This window comes from Diospyros lotus, chromosome 3 (genome assembly GCF_014633365.1).
Source record: "Diospyros lotus cultivar Yz01 chromosome 3, ASM1463336v1, whole genome shotgun sequence".
Taxonomy (NCBI): Eukaryota; Viridiplantae; Streptophyta; class Magnoliopsida; order Ericales; family Ebenaceae; genus Diospyros; species Diospyros lotus.
Window position 1 is genome coordinate 41,424,560 of NC_068340.1, and position 26,981 is coordinate 41,451,540.

General features: G+C 34.5%; 2 protein-coding genes across 9 annotated transcripts; both read left to right on the forward strand.

Annotated features, from left to right (window-relative positions):
- Nucleotides 1-958: 958 nt before the first annotated feature.
- Nucleotides 959-15,824, forward strand: LOC127797068 (ALBINO3-like protein 2, chloroplastic). 5 transcript variants are annotated; one of them, XM_052329567.1, is made up of 15 exons: nt 959-1,484; nt 1,701-1,807; nt 2,563-2,690; nt 4,304-4,375; nt 5,608-5,709; nt 6,218-6,277; nt 6,566-6,631; nt 9,938-9,985; nt 11,161-11,337; nt 11,464-11,519; nt 11,596-11,713; nt 12,275-12,364; nt 13,077-13,186; nt 13,554-13,744; nt 15,690-15,824. In XM_052329567.1, the coding sequence occupies exons 1-14, from the start codon at nt 1,039-1,041 to the stop codon at nt 13,708-13,710; spliced, it is 1,737 nt and encodes a 578-aa protein (XP_052185527.1). In that variant the 5' UTR covers nt 959-1,038; the 3' UTR covers nt 13,711-13,744; nt 15,690-15,824. The 5 variants fall into 5 exon arrangements, 3 of the variants coding, with proteins under 3 accessions (XP_052185527.1, XP_052185526.1, XP_052185528.1); XR_008022119.1 differs by lacking the exons at nt 13,554-13,744; nt 15,690-15,824 and adding an exon at nt 12,014-12,087; XR_008022120.1 differs by lacking the exons at nt 13,554-13,744; nt 15,690-15,824 and adding an exon at nt 12,004-12,087 and having other exon boundaries at nt 13,077-13,135.
- A 110-nt stretch (nt 15,825-15,934) lies between these two features.
- LOC127797067 (uncharacterized) lies at nt 15,935-26,291 on the forward strand. 4 transcript variants are annotated; one of them, XR_008022117.1, is made up of 11 exons: nt 15,935-16,320; nt 17,160-17,251; nt 17,432-18,132; nt 20,204-20,274; nt 21,486-21,575; nt 21,696-21,887; nt 22,143-22,235; nt 22,442-22,568; nt 25,077-25,528; nt 25,776-25,863; nt 25,953-26,291. XR_008022117.1 is itself a non-coding variant. In XM_052329565.1 (9 exons), the coding sequence occupies exons 1-9, from the start codon at nt 15,937-15,939 to the stop codon at nt 25,247-25,249; spliced, it is 1,923 nt and encodes a 640-aa protein (XP_052185525.1). In that variant the 5' UTR covers nt 15,935-15,936; the 3' UTR covers nt 25,250-25,750. The 4 variants fall into 4 exon arrangements, 1 of the variants encoding a protein (XP_052185525.1); XR_008022116.1 differs by having other exon boundaries at nt 25,980-26,291; XR_008022118.1 differs by having other exon boundaries at nt 25,776-25,855; nt 25,980-26,291.
- Nucleotides 26,292-26,981: the final 690 nt, after the last annotated feature.

A 26,981-nucleotide genomic window follows, 5' to 3' on the forward strand; every position in this document is an offset into this window, starting at 1 on the left:
AAGCTATTTAATTTAATTATTTTTTTAAATTTTTTAAGAGGTCACATAAAGAATATTTTAGAAAAATATTTTATTGATAAGTTCTATAATATTAAAAATTGATATTTATTTATAAATAATATAAATAGATATTAAATATTTATTTTAAATAAATTTGGGTTTTAATATGTAGACCGTTAAGTATTATTGGAAGGATTATTTTACTTTGGTCGAATTAGTTGACGTACGGTATGACTAAAGATATCAAATGTCAAAAATATCTTCATCTTGAAATTGTCGTCTCGTCTTGAAAACATCGGGCACACGTTTAAATGCTTGAAGTGAATAGGGTGAACTTTATTTGTGATGAAATCCGCCTATACAGTGTGGGCGGAAGTCTGCCCATAGCACGATGGGCAAACTTCAACATTGTTGAAGTCTGCGATAATTTTTCGATAAATTCGTACGTCAATCTTTTTCGGCACTCTAGCACGACTCTTATTGGAAATGGAATTAGATTTAGATGGAGTGGAAATAATTAATAAAATTACTTTTTAGTATTGGATTTTAATGGCTAATCTATATTTTTATTTTGTACCTTTACATATTTTTTATCACGTTAGTTATATTTTTTATTATTTTGATTATATTTTTAAATTAATTTAATAGTTATATTTTGATTTTTTATGTTTGTAGTAATATAAATTTTTTGTTATTTTGATTATATTATTAAATTTATATTTTTTTTGTTAATTTAAAGTATGTGTTATATTTTATTTACATTAAAATATATAAATTAAATTAACTTAAATATTTAAATTTAAGAGTGGAATGAAAATTTTAAATTATTATAAAAAAATATAAAAATTAAATTAATTTAAAAATATAAATTTATGAATATAATTAAAATGATGTAAAAATAAAGGGCTAAAAATGTAGTTTTGGCCGATTTTAATAATTAAATGGACATACTGGTCTATTCACGCGCGATAGCCTTCCTCGCTTTCTTTGTTCTGTTCTCTGTCCGGTGCGAGTTTGCTACGCCGGCCAGAGCCAGTGATGGCGACGCCGAAACTCCTCTCACTGTCAAAGCTTCTTCGTCGCCGGCGACCGACTCTCTTCATCTCCTCTTCACGCCCACTCTGCTATGTCCTCTCCAGCAATCTCTCAAGCCCAAGATGCGTTTCTCAACCTACACCATCGACTCTGCACCCTTTCGCTTCTGCCAATTTCTTCTTAGATCGCTCTCTGTTCACTCGGTCTTCCGAACACGGCCGTGGTCTGGACCCGGGAGGCGGTGAGTCGGCGGCCCCGCTCGGACAAGAGGAGGGGCTATCTGGCCTAGGGCTTGTCGCAGGTGATGGTGATGATGGCAGTAATGGTTCAGAAGTTGCGGAGGCACTGAATAGTGTTGGTGAAGCTGGTGCTTTTGAGGAGTCGCTTCTTCCCGTTAATGCTGTTATCTCCTTTCTCGATTGGTACCACGACCTCACTGGCTTCCCTTGGTATGCCACTTATTCTGTAACTGTACTCTCTGCCGTTTCTGATTTTCGAAATTTTCCTGGAAAATACTGCCACGACATCTGACTAGTACTGAATGATGCAGGAGGATTGTAATATTGCTTCACTTCTCTTGTTTTTTCAGCTATGCTTTTGTTCTTATTATCTGCTGAAGGTCATCTTATTTCTAGTTTATTTGTTCTGCATTTGTAACTTTCCAGGTGGGTAATAATCGCTTCCTCAACTTTTGCTCTAAGAGTTACGTTACTTCCGGTACTTATACTGCAACTCAAAAAGCTAAGAGAAATAGCAGAATTGTTTCCTAAATGTGAGTCCTCACTTTCTTTTAACAATGAGTCAATGACTATAAAGCTTTATTTGCTTTTTCTTTTTTTATGCTGTGATATCTGACCATGTTCCCCCATGTGGTGCCTTGCTTTAGTATATCCATTAGTTTACTTGAAAAGCAAGGTGCGTTCAGCTATTAGTGGATGTACCGATGTAGTTGTATTATATGTATAATGTACCAAGGAATCAGGAGTGTACATTGGCTTTATAGGAAATGAACTTCTATTTGTTTCCATGACTCTGCATAACCTTGAAACTATATTTTGAACTGTATTATGATGCAAGAGCATATTCCTTGATTTATTAGTGTTTTTATTCTCTTTATTTGTTTAGCTTATGGTTAACCACAATAACAATCACAAACGTGGTGGCAGTTTAATTTTTAATTTTTTTAAGCAAATTTTAATTGGTAATGATAGTTAGGTTACTTTTATCCTATTGTGACCTGAATGTTGTAGGTTCAGGTTAGGAAATAGCTTCTTTGAATGCTGTTAATGTCGTTGTTTTCCTTAAGTAGAATATATAAAAAACACCAAAGGCTTCATGGTTGGTAACACCTAATCTGATGTTTTCTTATTTAATAGAATAAATGGATATAATTTTATTGAATTTAAGCATGCAAAAAACCTGTTCTTTTCATTGTATTTTTATGAAGTTCATTCTGGATTTTTGACAAAGTTGGCTCTTTTAACTTACACATAATTTTTGCTTTACTTTTTTATACCTCTCTTAAAGTGCCTCCTCCATTTCCGCCGCCTCTCTCAGGAAAGAGTTATATGGACCAACTTTCACTCTTTCACAAGGAAAGGAAAGCAGTTGGGTGCCCTTCATATTTATGGTTCATATCATATGTTTTAGTCCAGGTGATAGTCCTCCTCTTTACCCTATGATGTAACGTTGTTATCTATACATTTTATCTATATTGTTAACAAAGCAATACTTTTATCTTTTGGACAGAAGGACCACTTCTGAAAATTACACCAAGCAAATTAGTGCTTAACACCATACCGCATGCTTGTGGAGCAGGAAAAATGTAAAAGCAAAATACATTATTGTTCTTTGCACGAAGTCAATAATGCCTAGATGACTAGGACAAGTTATATTAAATGCATTACATTTGAGAAAGTTCATTGATATCAGACACAAATGATAAGGCTTGTAAAATGGAAGTTTGAGGTCTTCCTGGTTTCAGCCCAAGATGGCAGTAATCCTGAGTTTAGACTGTTTAAAATTGCTCCTGTTCCCAAGCTCACTCACATTTCTTTCTAGTTTCAGGCTGACTACCCTGAAATAAGGTGTAATGAATCTGCATGATGTGAAATTGGACTTGATTTTAGTCCAGCCAGCAAGCCAAGCCTAAATAATTCAATGTGATAGACTACCCATGGCACACGCTTTTCACTCATATTTATATATATTTTTTTACCTTTATTCTCCTTTCATTTTCATTTTCCAATAATTAGCATTAGTTTGAATTTAAACTCATTCATATTAATGAAAGACACACACATATTTCCTGCATATATTCTATATATTTTGGATATATATTGATAAATTATATGTGTTTAATATGTACACAGAGAGAGGGAGAGTTGTAACTAGAATGGTAAAATTCCTTTTAAGTTAAAAAGAGGCTGATGATCTAGAACCCCTATTAGCATCCTATTAGATTTGTAATGCCCTTGAAGTTGTATTTTTTAACATGAGCAATAAGGTTTTTTATTTTATGTGCTCTCAAGTCATATTTTTTAACATGATCAACAAATTTTCTTTTTTTATTTGTATATGCTCTTGAAGTCATACCTAGTAATCGTGCATAGTTATAGTGAGCAATTATGTTCATCAAGATCATCAATTGCATTTTGGCGAATTGTGCTTCCAGATTAGATTTATGTATTATAATTCACTAGTAATTTGCAACAACACAAACACCACCGCTAACAACATATCAAGCCTTAATCCCTCTATGTGGGTTTGGCTAGCTTCCCTTTCAATTTGCCTAGAATTCATGTTGTTTGATTTGACAAGTTTTAGGCTGGTTGTCAACTACTTTATGCTAGCCTCCTCCCCCTTTATCTGGGCTTGGGACAGGTTGTAATTCACTAGTTATTTGCAATCTCTAAATTAGTTCATAGTCTCATGTGAAATTAAGCACTTAACTTGGTGAAGAACACTCATAGGTTTTGAATGTTCAGCGAGATGGCTTATCTTGGCCATTGGAGTAGTGAACTCGAGTTTACTGTTATGAGTAAATTGAACTCAATTAATGATGGAAACACATTATTATCAATGTTATCTTAATAGAGCTTGCGCAATTTATTGACTGAAAATGTGTAAACTTTGGGGGGTTATAGGACTTGGTTCTTGATATTTTTCTTTGACTTACCAATGTCTTGAGTGAGACTTTTGTATGATATATTGGATGACAATTTTTAGGGATTTGGAAAATTGTAATCTCAATATGATTATTAAGCAGGTCCCATGCTTTCTCTTGTGGATGACAAGCATCAGGAGGATGTCACTGAATCACCATCCTGGGTTTGAGTGCGTAAGACACTGTTTGCCTCTTCTTTCTAGTTGCATGTGTGGTTTATTATTACTATTTCTACTGCCGTTTATATCTTCAATATAATTTATATATCTGTAATTTTTAAGTTTTTGATACAGTTATGTTTGATAATGGAAGGCCTACTGTGACTCTTTTGAAGGGTGAAGCAAATTCATTTACTGCATATATTGTTCCCAAGAGTTTTTTGCCTTTGATATTTGTGTCTTAATGTTTTAATGTCTCATTTTCTTATGATTTGAGCTTTTCAATTATGTAGTTGACCCCGGCAGATTGTTTATTAGATATAGTTTTCTTACACATTTTGGAAACATCTTTCTACCTGTATATTGTGGCTCTCAAATCAAGAAAGCTGACATTATTGTGAAGTAATAGTGATAGAAGCTGATGAAACCTGCATGGTTTCCAAAAGTGCCTGGCAACTAGGGGTACCAGCCCTTCTAAGAGTGTAGCCATTAGAATATGGCAAGGAGGATTATGTAAATGATGCTCTACTTAGGTGGTTGCTTTTGCCACCTTAGCTTATTAGTAGTCCTGACGAATTAGGTTTTTTAATTGAAATTTGTAGGTCCATCCAATGGAATTTTCTATTTTGCTGATAACCAGTTGTGTTTATTTTTCCATTTATGGAATATTTCTTACTTTGTTAGAGCCTTATATTCTTCTTTGTTTTCATTTTCTTTGTAAAAGAAACAGAAATATAACCCAAAATCATCTTGTTTGAATTCCTTGAATCCTGCCAATGACTTGGGGGAAAAAGGCAGCAAGTTATAGGGGAAAAAAGAATATTATTTATCTTGAAAGGATATATTTATTTAACAGAATTACCTAAATTTCATCACAATGAAGTTAATAACAACAGAAATTTAGCTTTAAAATCATTTTGATTGGAAAAAGATTTCCTCCTATGCAAGCTTTCTTTGGGTCCTGTCTAAGGAAAATGATTTTCAGGATCTCTGTCCTATTGGATTGTTTTGGATAAGTAAGAGTATATCTTGGGCCCATTAAGAGCTTTAAGTTGTTAGATAGGGGATGCTAGCTAGAGGACGATAGTTAGTGGTTCTTAAAGTGGTAGTTCGAGGTTATATGTTTTTACATGTTTTATGTGTGCTTGTGTAGAATGTTGTTTGATAATGGGAGCTCTTTGGTTCTGTTTTTACTTCTTGTGGGCATTTCCTACATCTTTTGCTGATACAAATTTCTGTATGTGCCAGGGAGGTGCTCTGTGGTTCCAGAATTTGACTGAGTTTCCCCATGGAATTTTAGGTCCCTTGTTCCCGTTAATTATTGGCAGTTTACATTTTGTTAATGTAAAGGTAAGACTCTAGACTCATCTTTTCTGACCATATTTTTCTTATCAGGATGTGCATCTAGAACTTTCTCCACTGGCCAATTAAGTTCTTAGATTCTTGCAGTGGCACTGCTGCTGTTGTGGAAATGAGTCTAATTGAGCTGACATGGGGTGGTGGGCTTGTGAAGAACTAACCATGTTCCAATCAGATAACCTGCATTCCATGCCATGCCATGGGTGCTTTGGACAAGACAGGCTGACCCTGCAGCACATAGCAAATAGAGCATTTTCTTGCTGCGTGCTTGCTAAAATTTTCAGGCCAAGCCAGATGTATTCTCCCCAAGCATAGCTAATTTTATGTCCTTGCATAAAATTATCCCCAAAACTATGGTCCTTGCTCAATCATGATCATTTTAATGGCATGCTGCATGCCTTCACAGACTTTTGTTGTATTTAGCAGAATGTATTATGTAGTTGTTATTGATGATAATAGCTGAATTATCCTGATTTTTTTTTGGCTTCCATTCTATCAGTTCTCCTTTCAGACATCCTCAGTTGGAAAAGTGCCTGGCTTGTTTGGCTTATTAACCAAAGTGAGTATATAGAAAATGTCCAGTGTTTTTTCCCTAATTATTGTTGTCTTTTCATGGATTCATAGTTGTGAAGAGCAATGGTGCATGTGTTTCATGAATGCCAAAACTTGATGTAGCACATTTCTCCGAAATGCAGAGATAAATGCCTACAAATGATATTTCTAATTCAATATCTTGTGATTTTTAAACACCCACCATCAAAACTGTTACAAATATTTTTGATACTTTTCTTTTTCTGTTGTTTAGGGTAATTTCAAGAAATTCTAAGAATTGCCTTGTACGTTGCAGTGTTACAAGTTTTATTTGAATCTCTTGACGCTACCTATAATTCTCATTGGCTTTTATATCCCCCAGGTAACATCATACCTTGCTTTTACATGTTTAATCATGTTAAGTCACATTATTTTAATTTAAGTGAGTTTACCTTTCTTATATATCTTGAAATCATTAATTATCATTCTTGGGGCAATTCATTCATTGGCCTTCTATTAATAGCTTCCATTGAACATTTCACACCTTGTTGAACTTGATCTAACACTTATAATGTAGGGTTTACAGCCCACATACTGTTCTATGTAGGTTACTCATCTTCAATAGCTTGATCTTGTAAGACTACAATTCTTGGGGCAATTCATTCATTTGCCTGCACTTAATAGAAGCCAACGAGACATTTTACTCTTGGTGCCATTTTTAGTGCATGTATTGCCAAACTTGAGATAAATATACACATCATATATATTGCTAACTTTTCACAGTATATTTTATGACACAAGGAGTTAAATTAAGCTTCTCCACAAGCTTAAGACTGTTGTTTATTTGCGGAGGGAACACCTGAACAATGCCAAATTGTTGTTAGGAGATAAGGGACCATGACACCCTAGTTGTGGGACAATGGATGATATGCTGAATTGCCATCAGACAATCAGAAACATTGGATGGGATATGCTTTCTTCCAATCAGATTGTGCATTTTTGGCAGGAGCTGCATAAATAGAAAGAATGTTACCTTGAACTCACCAAGGCTCTATAGAGGGAATTCATCTCAAGACTTTCTGAACAATCTCTCCAGTGAGGGGAACTGGTTTCGTTGTTTTTCTTTCTGTTGGCTTAAGGAGTTGCTTCTTTTCATTTTAGTCTTTTGTTGTGTTGATATGTAGGGTTCAGTATGTTGTCCATTTGTTAAAATCCTTTGTGCAGATCTTCCTGCTTTAGCACTCTTCTAATACAATTCTTACTCTGTTACTCAACTAGTACGCCTATTTCACATTGGAAAGTTGGTGGAACCTTGCTTAATCTCTTGTCTAGAGGGGTGGCAGAGGCTGACATTGATGAAGCGCATGAGTGCTCTATGGCACCTATTCCAACACACATTGTTTCTCTTTACAATCCTGGTCTTCCGGGGTGATAAGTGCAGGAGATTTAGAGAAAATCTAATTATCATTTGGTTAGTTAGGATAAGATTTGTAAGCCTGTTACAGGAATGTTCTAGGTGATAGGAAGCTGAGGATTTCAGATAAAGTGTGTTAGGAACTAGGAACTTGGGAAATAGTTGCCTTTTGTGTTGGAGAGAGGGGGGGGGGGGGGGGGGCAGGGGCGTTGGAGATATAGATTAATGTGGCATTGTTTAATTATTGAGAGTTAGATTAATGTTCATGTTACTCTTTGATTACTTTTCTGGGCATGATTCATTATCAGCCAATCACAGGAAAGGAAAAGGACCAAGGGAGAAGTTCCACTGTTTCCAAATTGTATGTAGCATTCTATGATTAGGGGCATGTTTCCCTAGAAAGAAATTTGGAGATCAAGGGTGAGAGCCTTTCTTTTGTGAGACACCCAAGAGACATGAGCAAAGTATAAGGAATTGGTGCTTCATATGTGAGCAAAGTAGCAAGTGAATCACCGTAGTCTTTGTTGCTCAGTGGTTGAGAAGGTAGTGATTAACCTGAGTGCAAGAATTTATCTTGGGTTTGAAGCTGCAAAGGTAAGAGACAGACACATGCTTGGTTAGTGGTTCATTTATCTGTTGTATGGCCAATGGTGTGAGAAGAATAGTGGAGCATTGAAGGGCTAGAACATTTCATTTCTTTTTCGAAGGAAAGCATTCTTCTGTACAACTTGTTCTGGTTGAGACAGGGTACTCTTTTTATCCTCCTCATCTTTTATTCATTTTCTTGATGAGCTGCATTTTGTTAGATATATAAGCTTTCTCATTCTTCATTTCCTTTGATTTGCCTTGTCTCCATTACGGTGATTTTTTTTTTATAGATATCATTGCTTGTATAAGAAGCATGCCTTCTCATTTAGGTTGGTACACGTGTCACTGTGTCAGGCACTAAAATATTTGGATGTTGGGATGTGTGCTGGTCATGCCAAATAGATCTTTAGGACATTTGTTGGGGGTAAATTTTTTGGGTAAGGAATAAAAGACTCAAAATTAAGTCTTCTTAAAATCCTTACAAAAACAATTACATTTTTCTTTCTATGCTGAATGTTGTTTACATTTTCATTGATATCAATTTAATGGAATCTTTATGTTGGTTGGTGGTTTTGATTTAATGTTTCCATGTCAAATTAATGGTATTTTTAATGTCTATATATTCATATTTTTATGGATTAAATGTTGTCTTAGAATAAATTAGTGGTATTTTTATGTATTCTTAGTACTTTTTGGTTATTATGCTAATAAATATTGTTAATAAAAAATATAATGTTTATTATTATTATTTTTATGCTATAACTCTTCCATACTTGTCTCCTGTTTTTATTTTTTTTTAATTTTTATTTCATGGTATCTTGTCTCCACATGGGTAACCATTTTCATGTCTATATCTGCTACCATTGCTCCTTAGCCATACACATAAATAGCAATAACAATAAGGGGTAAGTTACCAAAAATATACCCACTTTTCACCTTGTTTTCAATTTTAGACAGCTTTTAATTTTATCAGTTGGAGCATCCAACTTTTTATTGAGTTTGAATTCTAGACTACTGTTTACTGGCATTATATTTTACTGTTAATTGTTGAAATGGCAAGCTGAGGTGGAAAATAATTCAACCATGTGGCTGCCATATCAACCCCCCTCCCCCCCTCCCCTTTCAAACACACGGACACTACCTGACAGCCATGGCTGAACCCACCACCGGATTCAGCCATGGTGGCTGCTTCTTCTTCTTCAAAATTACAAAGTTGAAGTTGGAATAAGAAGAGGCAGCCATGGCCGAAACTAGTGGTGGGTTTGGCCATGGTTGTCATTCTTGGGGAGTGCAAGAGAGAAAGGGGGGGGGGGGGGGGGGTTGATGTGGCAGCCACGCGGATGAACTATTTTCCACCTCAACCTGCCACGTTAGCAATTAACAGTAAAAATGTAATGACAGCAAACTATAGTCTAGAATTGAAACTAAATGGAACATTGGATGCTCCAATTGATAAAATTAAGTTGAGCCAAGGATTGGAAACAAGGTGAAAGTTGGGCATTTTTTTGGTAATTTACCCTAATAATAAGTAACATTCTTATGGCATATGCATAAAATTTTTTCCCTCTTATTTATACTTTCTCTTTTCTTAATCAGTTAGTTCTGTTTGATATCCACCTATGGAGTTATATTTTTTTTCCAAGTGGACAAATTATTAACTTCTGCCTTTGTTGTCTTTGTTTGCAGGGTAGCTTGGTCTATTGGGTGACTAATAGTTCATTGACTCTTATTCAGGTTGGTCTTTTCTCACATTCTTTTGTATAAAGGAAAATTTGTTACTATGTCTGAATTTCCACTATTGTATTTTGGCATGTGCCAAGAATGGATTCATTAGTTTAACTAGAAGTTCCTCCCTATGACGTAGTCAATTATGTAAGTGATGTATTCCCTAACTGCCATATCCTATTCAAGAGATGTGTTGTACAGAAAAGAGTTATATTATTGGCTTAAAGGTTTTCCAGTCAAGTATATCAAAGGGAACTAACTGTATGGAGATCTCCTCTCCTATTGTTCCTTCTATTCAGTTTCTTAGAATTGTAGTCATGGAGGACAGAGGAATTTCATGAGTGGGTCAAAAATTCAAATTCACATGAATTGTCTAATAAACTTTTTTTACATATAGAAAATTGGTGTCGTTCTAGTTTACACTAATTGTATGTATGATGTTGCTGAAGTTTTATGCCAAAATTCATACTTAATAATGGAGTCTTCACATTGTTAGGGAAACATATTCATTGATCACTTTAAGTTCTACTTTAAAACATTTGAATGACCAATACATTAGTGTTTTTTAACCTTTTCCTTTTGGAGGGAATATTTTATGGCATGCATATACAAAAATATAGAGGGTCTATGGAGAAATTTGCAAACCATTGGCCCCTGTCCTCCAGGCCCTCATTCTTCATCTAGTCCAGTTTCATTTTTTTATCAGAGTTTGAATTGGGTTCAATTTTGTTATTTGAAATTCACTGCATTTGTAGATTTTTCTCAAAACATTCTGAGAACTCTACTAAAATCCCCTTGATGCCCTTATACATCCATGGCATGTGCAATTCATGGGTACATATGCCATCACGTGTCATAAATGTGTCCAACAACAAAGGTAACAATAAAATACTAGGGTTTTCTGTTTAGTTGAAGGCATATTCTAGAGTGTCAACAAGTGCCCATATCCAATTTGTGCATTCAAATTGGACATGGGTACAACATCCAAAATGAAGTGTCTGTACTTCCTATTTTTTAGTGTTCGTTGGTATAGTAGTTGGGATTCATCTGCTGGACCTCTTTGTTGTAGCATTGTCCTTAGCATCCCCACCTGATGAAATAAAAGGTTGTGATTGTTGTTGTTGTAGTTCTCCTTAGCATGTAAAGAATTTTACAAGTATAAATGCATCAATCAACTTATGCAGCAAATCACTTTAAAAAATCTCAATGTTCGTGAAAAGCTGGGACTACTGGACAAGGGGGCTCCAGTAACTACTGCAAACCCTAAAGAAATTGATATACCTAGAGGAACACAACAGGATCAGCTGAGACAGGGTGGGACGATATCTGTACAGCATCTATCACCTGAAGAACTGCTTGCTGTAAGTGCAATAAACTTGAATCGCATCTTTGCTGTGAACCTTAAGATGCTTCCTTCATTTTGCTCCTTTCGTTGTTCTTTTGCCAACAAAAGCTCTCTTATCTTATTTGTTGAGACTTTTTAACAGTTGTCAGTCCAACTATTGGCTAAAGGTCGCAAGGATGGAGCATTTCCGCTGCTACGGTAACATTTCTTTTTCATCTAATCACAACTGTCTTGGTTTTGATGGGTATGCTGTTCAACTAACTCGTTATTACAGATTGGCACTTGATAAGGATCCTGAATATGTGAGAGCCTTGGTTGTTATGGGACAGGCACTACTGCAAAATGGACAGGAAGCAAAGGCTATTGAATACCTGGAGAGTGCCATCTCCAAGGTTTGAGCTTTTCTTTTGCTTTCTTTTTATTGTTTGGGAAATTGTGAGTATGACAAATTGTTTATATCATGAATTGCAATTTGATGGAATTGGTTTTTGTTGCATACCAATGTCAGTCCCTGATATTCTTGGCTTGAACAATTTTGAATTTGCTTCAGAGAGAAGCAAGAATTCCTGGTTTGAATATAATTATGTTTGGTGTGAAAATTGAATTTTCAAATAAAATTCACTTCTAATTTTGATATTCATAATATATTTTTTCTTCTTCAATTCTAACACCCATGATTTAGCTTGGAGTAGATATTGCAAAACGGACTATTTTGGTTAGTAGTCACAGAGATGGGCTCCTCATCTGGTCAAAACCATGATTCCAGGTCTGATTTGAATTTTCGTTTTAACCACACATAGATCATGTGTTAATTAGAACTAATCCTTTTAAAGGATTCCGCAGAGATATATGAATTTGGGTGCTTGCAGTTTCCTTCTTCCTAAATAAAGATGGTATAGTTGTACTCTTCATTCTTTGAGCCCGCTAATCAAAAGATTTTCTTAATATCTCAGCTTTTTCTCCTGGGTCATCCAACAGAAGTTGAGGAGGTAGATATGTTGATTCTTGCTTCTCAGTGGGCGGGTGTCGCCTATATACGTCAGGTGATGTTCAGTAGCACCATTGCAGCAATGTTTTATGCTTCAGTTTCGAAAACTAAAGTAAAAATGAATAAACCAAAACTTCCGAGTTTTGCCATACCAGTTGGCAAATGTGCTTTGGCTGCCCCAGGTAGTGAGTTATCTCAATGCTAGTTGCCAGCATACGTTTTGCTGGTCAAATATGATTCTAGCCCTGTTCAGCGGGTCTTCTGGCATTGCACTGGCCGTGCTAGGTGGTTGCTGCATTATCTATGACCTATTTGCAAATTGTCTGTGATTTAATGGATTGGATCAGGATGAATTTAAAAACCAATTACACTCTGCTATGATGCACAAAAACGTTTTGGGGCGGTGTTTCTGAAATGTTTTCGTTTTCAAAATATCAAAAAAAAGTTTTTAGCCTATTTTTGCAATTTCAAAAATATTTTAGAGTTCTTTCATAATATTAAAAAAATATCAAAAATATGTTTTTAATTTGAAAATGTATTTTCGTTTATGAAGAGATTAGAGAAAGAAAAAAATTATGTCTCTAATCGACTTAAAATTTTTAATTTTTTTCTGAAATTTGTTTAAATGCATTGAAGAATTTATGTTTATTTTTAGGTTGAATAATTATTTTTTATTTTTATTTTATTTCGTATCTTATCTGTTTTTATATGTAGCCGGAGGCGTGGCATGATTGTTGATCTCAATCTCATGCCATTTTTGCAAACAGGGTAATAAGGCAGAGGGCATTAGGCATCTAGAACGAGTAGCCCACTTGAAAGAGCCAGAAGATTCAAAGAGCAAGGCCCATTATTATGATGGGTTGCTACTGCTTGCGAGGTATGAATGGAAGAAGCTTCTTGTCTTAATGATTGATTTAGTTTTTTTTTTTTTTTGGTTAAATACATATTTTAGTTCTTGTATTTGTTTTAGACATTCAAATTTTTTTTTTATTAATTTTGAGTCAATTAGCTCAACAAATTTGTTAAGGATAATAAATTAAATATAGTTTAGAGGTGTAATTAAAATAAAAAAAAATTTAAGGGTGTAATAGACTTAAAATTACATAATTCACGAGTAATTAAAATAATAAAAAGTTTTGAGTATCTAAATGAAAAAAATATATAAATACATGAGTTAAAATATATATTTTACCTTTTTATTTGTGTGGAAAATATTGACGAATGCCGTCGGTTTGCTATTTCAGTGCTTTGTATGGAGAAGGCCGTAAGGCTGAAGCTGCCAAGTACTTGCGCCTGGCTGTTGCTTATGATCCGTCTTATAATGAGTTCTTGGAACAATGTGAGAAGGATGAGGACAGTTTTGTTGATGATCTTGTCAGCAGCAGAAGAGGGGACTACTGAAAATTAGGTCACTTTTATAAGGGGGCCGTGACAGGTAACATGTTGCTTAGTTATTGTTACAATTAATAAGACCCTTCTCTTCCTTTTCATCTCTTCATAATCTATTGTTACTATTCATAAGACCCTTCTCTTCATAATCTGTTTCAGATTCATTTTCAGTGTAAATTAAGCAAGGAATTTGTGGGTGAGCCTTATTAACTTCTTTTTTTTCTTTTTTGTAATTGAGAAATTCGGGACACAGAAAAAGAGAAACTATACACAAATAGCGAGAAACAAAAGCCCCAGAAAAACTAAGGCTGTGTTTTATTTGTTTTTTAATTTTGAATTTTGAATTTTGAATTCATTTTCAGTTTTCTATTTTAATAGTCTATTTTTAAAAAATTAAAAATGTGTTCTTTTTGTCATTTTGAAAAATTATTTTTCAAAATAGAAAAATAGAAGATGCGTTGTTTTTAAATTTTGAAAATAAGTTTTTAATGATATTTTATTTAATAAATTTGATTATTTAGTAAATTAGAAATATTTAATGTTAATATATTATTAAAAATATATATACATTTTAAAATTAATGAATTTTGTAATATTTTTTTACATTATAATAATAAAATATGAATAAATAAATAAATAAATGTGTTTTGAGTTTAGAGTTGGTTTTAAATGAAAACATTCACAATAATTTTTTGTTATTTTGAGTTTTTTTTATAATTTTTTTTTTGTTTTTAAAAATATATTTTTAAAAATAGTAAAAATAATAAATTTTTATTATTTTAGAAAATTAAAAATAAAAAATGACTTGAAAATAGCAAGTGAAAGTAACTTAAACGTTGACCACTGGCCAATCTAGACATCGACCCTTGGAGAATTGCAAACAAGTGTTTTTAGGGATAATTTTATTTTAATTTGAAATTTAGCTTCATATCTTTGGATCCAAATAAGCCCATCTTATTATTAGGTTCATTTGTACATTTATTTTATTTAACAACAATAATATTAGGTTGATATTTGTAAAATTATAATATTTTTGGAATTTCTCAAAACTCAAATAAGGTTTAATAAATTTTAATATTTAATACATGATAATTAATATTTAATGAACTAAGGAGACATTGACATGTCATCTAAGTTTAAAGAACTTAAATTTAATATTTAAATACCCATTCATATAACATTATCTTTGTCCAATACCTCTTATTGGCTCATTGATAACGTTTCGGTTCCCTAACCACATTAATTGCCACCAATAGGCAAAGGTAACGATATTCAGTTTGATTTTTAGACTGAATATTATATGTCAAATGAGGTAAAAATTCATTCGACTCATACTTTGTAGATACACAATTAGTAGGGTTCGAACAAATTTTTCACCCAACTCAAACTAGAATTCTCGATCCCAAGTTAAACTGAAAATCATCTCTTCTAGATAAGATTAATGGGTAATTCCTTACGATTTCTTTCGTTGAACTCAAAGTGTCATTCATAAAATCAATAATATTATTTTTAGATAGCATTCGTTAAAATGAGGAGTAAGATAAGATTACATCAAGATAATATTAAAATATTTTCTAAATTAAGATATGAAATTGTTAAAATAAAATTGAGAAACAATACGAAATTATTATCAAATTATTTCTTAAATTTTTTGAAATGTACTGAATGATATATACGTCATTTTTTTTTATCTGTAAGATTCAAAATATACTTATTTAGTGGAAAGAGAAGATAAATATATTTAAAAAATATTATATAAAAAGTCACGTGAATTTTTTTTAATAGTCACTAAATAAATTTAACAAACATATTTTAATATGACAAAATTTTGAAATATTTTATATATATTTTATTTTTTTTAATCTATATCTTAATTAACAATTTTCTTCTCTTGACATCATTTACAAAATTGAGATTATCTTTTATTAAATTTTAGTCACAATATGATTAGTGATGAGTCAATTACTTAGTATCCGACCCGACTGGGACAGGCTAGTCTGGATGGATGGTTTTGTTGGTTGGGTTTGAAGCGGGTCCCACAAAAGAAGACTGGAGAAGAAGAAATAGGATCGAGAATTCTACAGATGCTGGCATCTCGCTGTAATCTGCAATCGCATGGTATCCCTTTCCTCATCTCGAGTTCTTCTTCTTCTTCTGCAGCTGTCGTAGGCTTAGATTCTACTCCGAAACCCTAATACAGCTCCGGCAAGATCTGCAACTGCGATTGATCCTCCAACAATGGCGGCGGCCGCCTCGGGCTGTCCATTCAATTCCTTCCGCTACAACACTTCGCTGTGCGCCTGCGATCCCGGATACCTCTACAACGCCACCACCAAAGCCTGCGAGCTCTTCCGCGTTTCCGCCGCCGAGTGGGTGGTGGGTTCCGGGGTTGACTACTCCATCTCGATCATCCCCGAGAGCATATTCTCCTTCAACTCCATCAGGAAGTTCACGCAGTCGCAGGCCATCTTCCTCGAGGCCACCCTCGTCATGCTCCTTTCCTGGCTTGTTTTCTGCTTCTTCGTCCGCTTCGGGAGGCTCCGCGATGGCCGCAGCGTCTGGTTCCGCATCCGCTGGTGGATTAGCCGCCTGGACATCAGTTTCGCCACTCGTCATTGGCTGGTAAAATTCACTTTTTATCCGGAGGCCTTTTGTTCGGTTTGAAGATGCGTGTTGGTTTTTCGAGTCTATAATGCTGCAGGGTGTGTAACGTATTGAGCTTTGTTTTCTTTCTAGTAGCGGATAGATTAACTACTTAACCATGCTGCCGCGTCTGCTTGTGCAGTTGAAAATCATTCAAAATCAAGAATCAAGATCTTATGATCCAAGCTTGTGCATTGACTTAATGAACTGATATGAAATTTTTATGTATGCCTTTTAGAAATAGTAGCTAGATGAAAGAGAATATTATCTTTAACTCTTCTCTTCAACTAATATGCCAACCGAAACTTGTATTTGGTAAAGATATCGTGAGCAACCCATTCTACTGAAATCTTATCACCTGCATTGGTATATATAGCAAACGGAACTTTTGTATAATGGAACTACTGCAGACTGAATAGATCAACTTCAACGCCCACCCCCGCCCAAAATAAAAAAGATAGTAAATAAATAAAATGTACAAAATTTAAAGAGTAATAATACTCAAAGGTGGCATTCTGCCAGCTGCACATCTAGGGTATTACTTTGTGAATATCGATTTAATACATGTGCATTTGGAATGTCTCTTGTTGCATATTAGAGATCAAGAAACAACATCTCTCTCTCTCTCTTTCCGTTATACATATTTCTTTTTCCCCTTTCCCCTAAAGTTTCTTATCGTTTTCTCTGGTGTTGAGTCATCTGTTAGCGCCATTTTTAATTTGAAGAGTCGTACTTGTCCTTTTGAAGCAATATTACCTTTGTTATTTGGCTGTATAGCTAAAATTTTACACATCTTTTCTCTCACTTGGTTTATCTAGGATGATCAGAAAGTTGTTGTGAAGCGGAAAACAGAACTTGGTGGAACTTTCTCAGTCGCAAGTTGGATTCTTTTTATTGGTTTATTTTCTGCGTGAGTAATTGAAAGCATTCTTTTCCTGAATTCATGGTGTTGCGGTTCAGTTGAATCAGTTCTATGGACATGGTGTTTCCATTTGTCATACATGTTCTTCTTCAGGGTCCTCCCTCCTTTTTTCATCATGCCACATCAATATGAAGGTGATACTGATTGAACTGTTCCCTGCTTCCACAGGTTGCTCTATCAAATTATATCTAGGAGAAATGTTGAGGTTCATAATGTGAGAACCACAAATGCTCCTGATTTAGCGTCCTTCATGAATGACATGGAATTCAATATCACTACCATTTCTAATATGAGTTGTTCCCATTTACAAGGCATTGGAACTGTGGCCATTGGGAATCCAGGCTTCATTGACTATAGGGTTGCTGCTCTATCAACTTTTGCTAACTACTCTTGCCAGAATACCAGTAAGGGCCCAACTGTAAGTCTTAAGTGCAGCAATTGTCAGCGTATTCCAGACAGTGCATATATATCATGGCAGTTTGTTGATCTTCCAAGTGACCCTGCAACTGCTGTGGGATTTCAGTTCAACATCACCGCCAAGAACCGTGCCAGTAGAAAACATTTGAGTTTTGTCAGTGGGATACTGAATAATGGAAGCAACAGTGAAAATGAACCAATTACTTATAGAGGCCCTGCTCCAAATATATTGAAATTTAATTTATTTCCTCGAGTTTACCGCAACTTCCATGACCTCAAGCTCATTCAACCACTGTTTCATGAATTTGTCCCGGGTTCATATTACAGTGACATAAATCATCTCCGATCTTCACTTCAGAGCTCTGATAATGGACGAATCAATATCACATTTTGTGTCAATTTTCTTTCAGCCTACATTGTAGAGATTGATAATCAAAACATTTTGGGGCCTGGTGAGTTATCTTCGGATCATGTGGTTATTAGTTTCTTGGTTCATATTACAAAATTGTGTTTGGAAGGTTCAGATATTTTCTTCTTTTTCTGTCACTGCAAAAATCTTCATATTCATGCTTGGCATGGTTTGCATTTCACTGTTGAAGACATAACTGTTGTTTATGCTTGCAGTTTGGAGTTAAGATATTTCTTTCCAAAGTTGTTCTTTTATAAATAAGTTTGCATTACTACCCCCATGTATTTGCATGACCTTTTGCCATCAGCTACCTGAAGCAGTCTCCCCTTTTTATGAGTTTGTGGCAGGGGTCTGATTAGGACAGGTCCTCATTCCATTTCTTGTTACATTTTTTGTTACCTTTTTTTTTTTAGTAGGACAGGTCCTCTCCCCATTTTTCTTTTCATTTGTTGTGGAGGGAATTTGTTTTATCAATTGGTAAAAGATTGCTAACCAGACAGCAGATGACAGGTTTTTGGTGAAGAGGGTTTTGAGAATAAAATTTGGCAACAGGTTCTGTTTAAAAGTTTAGGCACACAGATTCTATTTAGTTGTGTTATGAAGTTTTGATTCAAATGCAATGAAACCAGAATCTCTTCTGAGGAGAAAGTAAAACAGGGTCAACAAGAGATAAAATACATGATTGCAACTATCAGTCTCGTTGGTGGAATATTAGGACTCAAGTTGCTTGCTACTATTATTAAAAAATCCCCTGTTAGAGATAAAGTGAAAGAAAGTTTTAGAACTAGGAAATTGCTTTTTCATGATACTAATTCTCTTGAAGAAGTGGATACACAGTTAATCCATGTCTGAAGAATGTATCTAAACTCTTTAAGATTCCCTATCATTGAGATTTCTAAGGAAATTAAAGTTCAAGTCAATGAAGTCTTTAGATCTGGACCGTAAAGATTGGATGTTGATTATGCTTGAGTTGTAATGAGCAACTGAATCGAGGCAAAGTATCTGTACCCAATCAAAGATTTCTCTTGAGAAGAGAGTTGTGATTTCATTTGTAGATTGGATTTGGCTCCAACAAAATTTTCCTGGGGAGGAGTGTTTCATTGATTTGTTGCTGTAAATTCATGTAGTTGGTTCAACCTCTAATCGAGTGCACAAGTTATTGGTTTAAAGCCTATAGGAAGTTACAACTTTTTCGAACCATATCCACATGGAAAACCATAATGCATGGGTTTGAGTTATGTAAACAACCTCCCTTGCAAAATAGCAAGGGGAAATTTGTTTATAAATACAACCCTTCCTTGATCCTTGTAGAGCGGGGAGCCCTGTGCACAATTGATATACCCTTTTAGGTTTCAATGACTATGGTCAACAATGGCCACAACTGCCAGTTGAATGATTATAGGTGATTTTTTGCACTGTTCTGCAAGGAAGGCTACAACTAAGATTTCTAAATAATATTTCTAAGATTTTTGCATTGAGTAGTTTCAAATAAGATTTCTAAATAGCTACTTTGTTTGAGGAGGCAAGCATTTCCTTGTTCAAGAACAAGGTATCTCTTGATTCATTATTTCCTGAACATAAGAAGCTCTATGTTCTTTTCACTTGGTTTGGTGCAGCAACACTTTTTATAACCAGTCCTCTAGAGAGGATGAGGGGGAATCCTAATACTGGACAGTTCAAGTTGGCCAATCTTGATTATAACCAGCTTTTTTTCTTATTATTAAGGGCATTTCCATGGACCAAACCTTAACATATTTGCTAATTAATTGGGAAACAGAGACATAATGTAGCATAGTTAGAAACCTTTTCTGTTTGATATGAATTGATTGCCATGAATATTGATGCATTCTCTGATAATTGATTAAAACAAAAAGAAAGATGGAGCACAGCTTGTATTTTTGTTTATAATGTTTAATGATCTGTTTGTTTTCCTATATCACATGATTAAGCAGGTTAGGCTTAACTTTGAGCTTGTTAATCTGATCAATGTGAAACCTCAATGTTTTAGATTGACCTTATATTTGGAGATGCAATTTTGGTTATTAAGATTACTGATACCAGGTTAACTTTTTAATCCATGGTCTGATGCTATCTTCTTTTTTTGAAGAATGCAGTGGGCTTTCTTGCTGATCTTGGAGGCCTTTATTGCATTAGTATTGGGATTTTCTTCTACCTCTTGGTTCAAGTATGCTTCCTTGCTATTTCCAAATTTCTCTCTTTCTACATATTTGTACATTTATGTATGTTACCTACTTACATTACAACTGCCATGGTTTGATTGTTTTTCCCCATGGGGGTTTTTGTTTTTTTTTTTTTTTTGGGGGGGGGGGGGGAGTGGAGTTAATTTATTGAAATATTCATCATCCTCCAAAGTTGGCATATAATGGAAGTAATAGTGATGGGAATTGATGAGGCCATTTCATATTTACCATGGGAAGAAAAGAAAGGAGAATTGAAAAGTCAGATTTATAATATTTACCTTTTTGAGTTTAGTTGCTTTTGCTTAAAAGTTTTGGTTTGTTTTCAATTTTTAGTTTATTTTATATAGGAAAGAGATGCATGGAAAACTCACTTTTTATTGATTGAATGCATAGAGATTTTTGCTCGTCTTCACCAAATAGTGATAGCATACTAGATAGACTCCCATTTATCTGGTAGATGCTTATGTCTCTGCTTTAGTATGAGTTTTACAAAATATAGCCTTAAGAAGAATATATCGATAAAGTTGGGGACACATGCACAACAATTTGGAAGGAAATGAAGATATAGACAGAATGTTTACCACAAAAGGAATCATATATTTATTTTTATTAGTCAAGTCTATAAATGTTATAGCCATGAAATACCATTGTATCCTTGAATTTGAATAACTATTTTAAGTAATGCTATTGCATCAATCTTTCTTTTTATGTGAATGATGTAATTGCATCAATTATATTCCCTTACACCAATTTAAAAGTTTTATGTTCAACAGTGACTAATCCATTAAGAATAGATAAATACAACTCAAAGAAGATCATCACCAGTATGTAGTCCTTGAACAATGGAAAATGTCAGTTAACATCCTGCGTTAAGGAAAAATACCCTTAGAGAAAGCATCCACATGCCCATACTTTCAAGGGGTCGCAGATCAAATCATGACCATTGGGCATGCATGTCCTACACAAATTTTGCTTAGTATCCATGTTCTATATGGGTAGAACATGTCCATAATCAAAGCTTTCTACTCATGCGTATCATGATCCATTATTTTTCTTAATACTGTTTTTGCAGTGTTGAATCCTTAGTCTCTTAAAATTTTTAAATAAAGAGGAAAGGAAAAGGGAAGGAAACGAAAGAAAAGAACTATGTCTACCTCCCATTGTTCTCCAAATCCTTTACTTTCTTAGTTTGTAGTGTGAATACAGATTCAAGAAGTTCCGTTATGAAGATAGTGTTATGCGAAGGATCAGAAACCAGCAAAAAGCTCAAGTCCACTGGGATAAAGTAATTCTTTTTTCAGAGACCTTGTATTGCAATTCATTTTATTTATATTGAATTTTTCAAATTTGTGGCATATTCTCTTTAATTTTTAGCTTACTGATTTTTTTTTTTCTTCAAACATAGTTGAGAAAATACGTGATGTACACTTATGGTGCCAAATTGGATGATAATAGCAAGAGTTTCAGGAAAGAGACGTGTTGCTCTAGTCTCATGATAGAGTCATTGCACAGAAATGGAATGGCACATAAGCAAAGGAAGCTAAGCAGAATGGATTCTATCAGTTTCAACAGAAAAGCCAATTTGCCTAGTGAGAAGGTAACACTTCCTGGTCCACCAACAATAACCACAAGCCGTAATCCCACAATGTGGGGTCTGTACATGAATTGTAGACCTCCAGCCATTCTATTTTGTACCCATACCCATATCCTCTGTAAGGCCATTATATCCTAACCTTCTTGGTCCATGCTACCATAATAGTTAGTAGTTTGAGTATTACTGTAATGATATTATTGCACTCAAGTCAATGTGTAAATCTGATTAGATAAAGTAACTTGTTTTCCCCCTTGACAGAAGTCTGCTCCAGAGCAGGTCAATACCCAATCTTGCGTACTTAAATCTATATCAAACAGGGAAGGAATGGTATCATATCCCAGGGGTGAACTGGTGAGATGCTTTTCTTGTGCCGTTGTTGGTGACTGATTTGTTTGTCCTGTCTTTGTTGGTAGGGAGTTTATCATTTCCTTTGCTAATTTAAAAGTACATCTGCTTGCCTTTAATGGAAAACTTGTGCAATGATTTTGAGTAATTGTTTGCTGTCATTCCAATCTGAATGTTTTCTAAATATTGAAATGCAATGATTGTTGTTATAGGGTAAGGATTTCGCTGTAAAAAATGAAACACGTGAACATCTTGTGGATATGCAAGAGGGAGGTGTGCTTAAGCCTCAAACATTTCCTATTCCTGACAATTGTCTGCTTCCTCTTCCACCTTCATTAGGTAAGTTCTTGTCCAATGTTTAAGTGTTATTTTTTCATTTTCTGTTTTGTTGTCCCTCCTTTTTGTGTATTTTGGAGTTTTGTGTCCCAATTTGTATTTCTCCTGCAAACCATCTAAAACAATAGAGATTCTAATGTTGCAGATCTTATTTGTGTTACCAGTGCAGTTAAACTGAGCCAAGCCAAGCTTGGAGGCATTTGGGCTAGGCTTGCAAAATTCAGATGCATGTTTTCTCTTACTTATCTTCATGTGAACTTAGGGTGTGTTTGATTGGGGGTGGAAAGTGGGGAGGAATTCCAATTCCATGGAATTCCAATTCTCACCCCACCCCCTAGGAATTCCAATTCCTTGATTTCAAGGAAAATCTTCACTTTTTGAACTAAAATGGAATTCAAATTCCATGAAAAAAAAAAGTTGTTTGATGGAATTTTCTGAAATTTGAATGGAAAATGAATTCTACCCCCATTTCCCACCCCTATCAAATGCACCCTTAGACTAGGAAAGCTTGGCCACAATTTGTCAAAGTTTGGCCAAGTGTGGGTTTGTCTCCTCAGTCAAGCCTGTTTGCACCTTCACATTAAACAAGAAGAAGCCCTTGCCAAACACTGTAATTCACATGTAGAAAAACTCAACTTAGACAAACTTAGATAAAGACATTCACGTAAAGCCAATCCTAGAATCTATGTAGTGGATTTCAACTTTAGATGTAACAGGAAGAAGATGTTGAACTTGAAGACAATAATTGCATCTAACTTGTATATTGAAATTACACCTTATCACTGCAAAAATGAAGCCCAAGTAAAGGAAAAAAGTGGCCTTAGGTAACTGAAGGTTGGCTAGAAATTGTTGGATCTCTTTTTACCGTGGATTCTAGATAAAAGATCATTTTCTGGATGTCAAGATAAATTTGCAAAGGTCCTCACATTTTCACTAACAGATTTGAGTAAGAAATTAGTCCAGGACTAAATGCTGAGGGTGGGATCATGGAACATTGGAACTTTGACAGAGCAATTTATGGAGGTGGCCGAGTGATGATTAGAAATAATCAAATATTATTTGCCTCCAAGAGACAAGATGGGTTGGTGTGAAAGCTAAAATGTTTGTTGATCCAGGATATAAATATTGGCATGCAAGCAAGGATTGAATAAAAAATGGAATGTGGATTATTTATTTTCTTTGAAGGATGAGGTAGTAGATGTAAAGAGGTCAGAAGATAGGATTGCAGTAGTTTAAATTGTTCTAGGAAAAAAAGGGACACTATGAATATTATTAATGTATGTGCACCACACGCAATTTGGGAGAAGAAGGGAATATAGGGCAAAATTTTGGGAGAACTGAGAGAGGCTTTTACGAGGAATACCTAAAGGAGAAAATATTTGTGGACAAAAAAGTGAATGGATGTATAGATGTGCATGGAGTTTACAACTTCCCTCCATACCTTTGGAGAAGAAAAGATGAGGAAAAAGCTTTTTAGATTTTTCCATGGCATATGATCTCATCATAGCTAACTATTTTTAAGAAATGAGAACGTCTAATCACATATAAAAGTGCCTTATTGACTCCTATAGAAAAATGAGGAGAAAGAATGATAATAAGTGAAGCCCAAGAGTCATTTGGTGGGATTTAAAAAGCAAAAGGCAAGTTTTTTTTTTTAAAAAAAAAACATAAATAAAAGAAGTGTGGTGAAAAGATTGAATTGTAAAAGGCTAGGCAAATCTGATGTTGAATGAGATGCCTATTCTCAATAGGAATTCAATAGGAAGAGTTCCAAACCAAAAGGAGCTGTGATGGTGGAGTAAGGAGGTACATGAAAAAAAATCAAGACCAAGAGAATTGCTAAGGATTTTCTATGTATGCCTTAATGTAAAAATTTTGAAGATATTTTTTTTGGCCACGAAGGAAGCAAAAAAGGCTGTTAATGAAGCAAAGTTAAAATCTTATGAAAATTTATACAGCCAACTTGCTACAAAAGACATAAAATGATACAAAAATACACACACACACACACATATTTAGACGTTGGTTAAAGCAAGAGAAAGAAGTACAAGAGATTTGAGCACCATATGAAGATATATCTACTGGCATAATTCTAGTTTGAGACTGAGTGTGATGAAACAGAAAACTAAGAAAACGTTTTTCACAATAACAGTAGGAAGCAGAGGATATAGAGAAAGCAGAGGATAAACTTTTTCTGCATATTCATTGATAAACAAACAGCCTATAAATAGGCTAATACATAACTGAAAGCAACATGAAAATAGGCACTATCCCAGGTTAAAAACAAACTGCTATGACTAGGTAAACAACTGCTAGGACCACCCACGTGCAAATTGTTAAATTTCCTCAACAGAGTGACTACTACTCAAGAAATATGGAAGATGGTAGAGATGTTATTAAATTATTTTGAGTTTGAGATGTTAGTTTTTCCACATCGTTATATACACAAGAAATGGGCTAGATTTTGTTATGCTACTTGCTTCATACAATTGACATGTTTTATCTTTACAGAATTTAAGGCTGGTTCTGAATTCAATCTCTCTGATGTCAAAAAGAATCTCCAAAGTCTTTACGACTATAATGTCATGCTGAGGGAGAGGTTAGTGGCTGCTGAATCTATGCTGCAATCTTTGACACACAAGTCTTCAACTTCTGGAGACTCAAGTAGCAGCATTGCAAAGTAGTCAAATGACTGAAACAATCTGCAAACCTCAAGATGCTCAAATTTCTGCCAGCATTTCAAGAATGTGTTGCAATATGTTTTGGGCATGCCAACCTGGGAAGGAGTATTACAGAAGTTGTTGAAGGATACCGCATCATTATTGTAAGAACTGCTTATTTCGGTGGCTAATAGTATGTGGTAAAAGGGAGAAGCTATATGTCGAAAGGGGCGATCAACTTTCTCATGAATCATGTCGAGGTCATCTGGCATGGAAAGCACTTCTGTTGATTGCACTTGTCTTGTGAGTAATTCATTTTTTTCTTTTCACATTTGTTAGACTAAGAACATGGCTGGGGGGGTTTGGAGGTTTGGGGCTTTGAACTCAGAGCCTATCTTAAAAGGCCCCGGACCTGTAATTGTAACTTGCAAGAATTTGATGTTGTATGGCTGTGAGAGCAAATTAGCACACAGTTCATGTACCATGTTTTTAGTTTGGATCAAAATGTATGATTATTTTTGTGCTTCCCTTTGATTTTTTCAAATGATAGGTAGCTTTTGTGCATGCTGTCCGCGATGATACTGGGAAAGATTATCGAGCACTCTTGCAAGGGCAGGGCTTTGTCTTTTGGTAAATGAGTGAGTCTCTAAAGTCAAATGTGTTTCTATCTTAAGATTTTATCCAATATATAAGTCAAGTTTTTAATAATCAAGCGAAATTTTTTCAGATCCTCTAATCCGGATCTTTTGATCAGGCAAAATATTTTGATCGTGGAGCACTACTCTTAGGTAACAAAGGAGTTGGCAGGCTGCTTATTACCTTATGTCCAACAGGGCACATGGTACACTTTGGTTGACGAGACACATGCCACATCATGATAAGGACATGGGTCACATTGGGATAGATCCTTTCTCATAAACGATTTTGAGGACAAATTTATAAATGAGTTAAATTTGGGATGCCCCTTATCAGTCCTTATAATTGTTATTGGGTTATTTGGGCTCTAGGCAATAAAAGTAGCACTCACAAGTGCATATTTTGTTGTTCTAACTCTACCAGGTAAAAAATATTTAATATAAGAGTGATATCACGGCTTTATAGTTATATTGGCATAGTAATAATTTGTATTTATTATCTAAAGATATAGTAGTTGACGAAGATACATTATATTTTAAATTTTATATTTATAAAAAATTACTCACCTGGCCCACAAGTTATATTTATTCTATTTAATAGCCATTCAATTATATTACCTAGCTCTTATTATCATAAATTTGATAAATTATTCAATACGTATGTGATTATGCAATTTATAAAATGTTAGAAAGGAACATTCCTTTCATTACTATTAGACCTACATCAAGACAAATTACAATGGATCGAGCAATGTTCAAAAATAGACAAACAAAACTAATTAAAAGTTGTCCAAATTAGTCATTGTTGAAATTGTTTAGTGTGGTTTAAATCTTGTTAATAGCATAAAAAGTATTTTTTAATTAGATTCTTTAAGGACTACGTCTACCATGATAGATACGTAAGGAAGTCTATCCAAATATTATAGATCTCAATCTGTCACGTTGTAAAATTTTGAGCAATTTATGTAAATAACATGATTTGCATGACCTCATAAAAATTAATCAAGATGAATACTAAGGATAGAAGCAAAGTGGGGGCAACTGCCCTTGCTATTAAAAAAAAAAAAAACTAATATTAGATGAATTTTTAGATTTGTCATTGATTTGCCCCTTTAACTTTT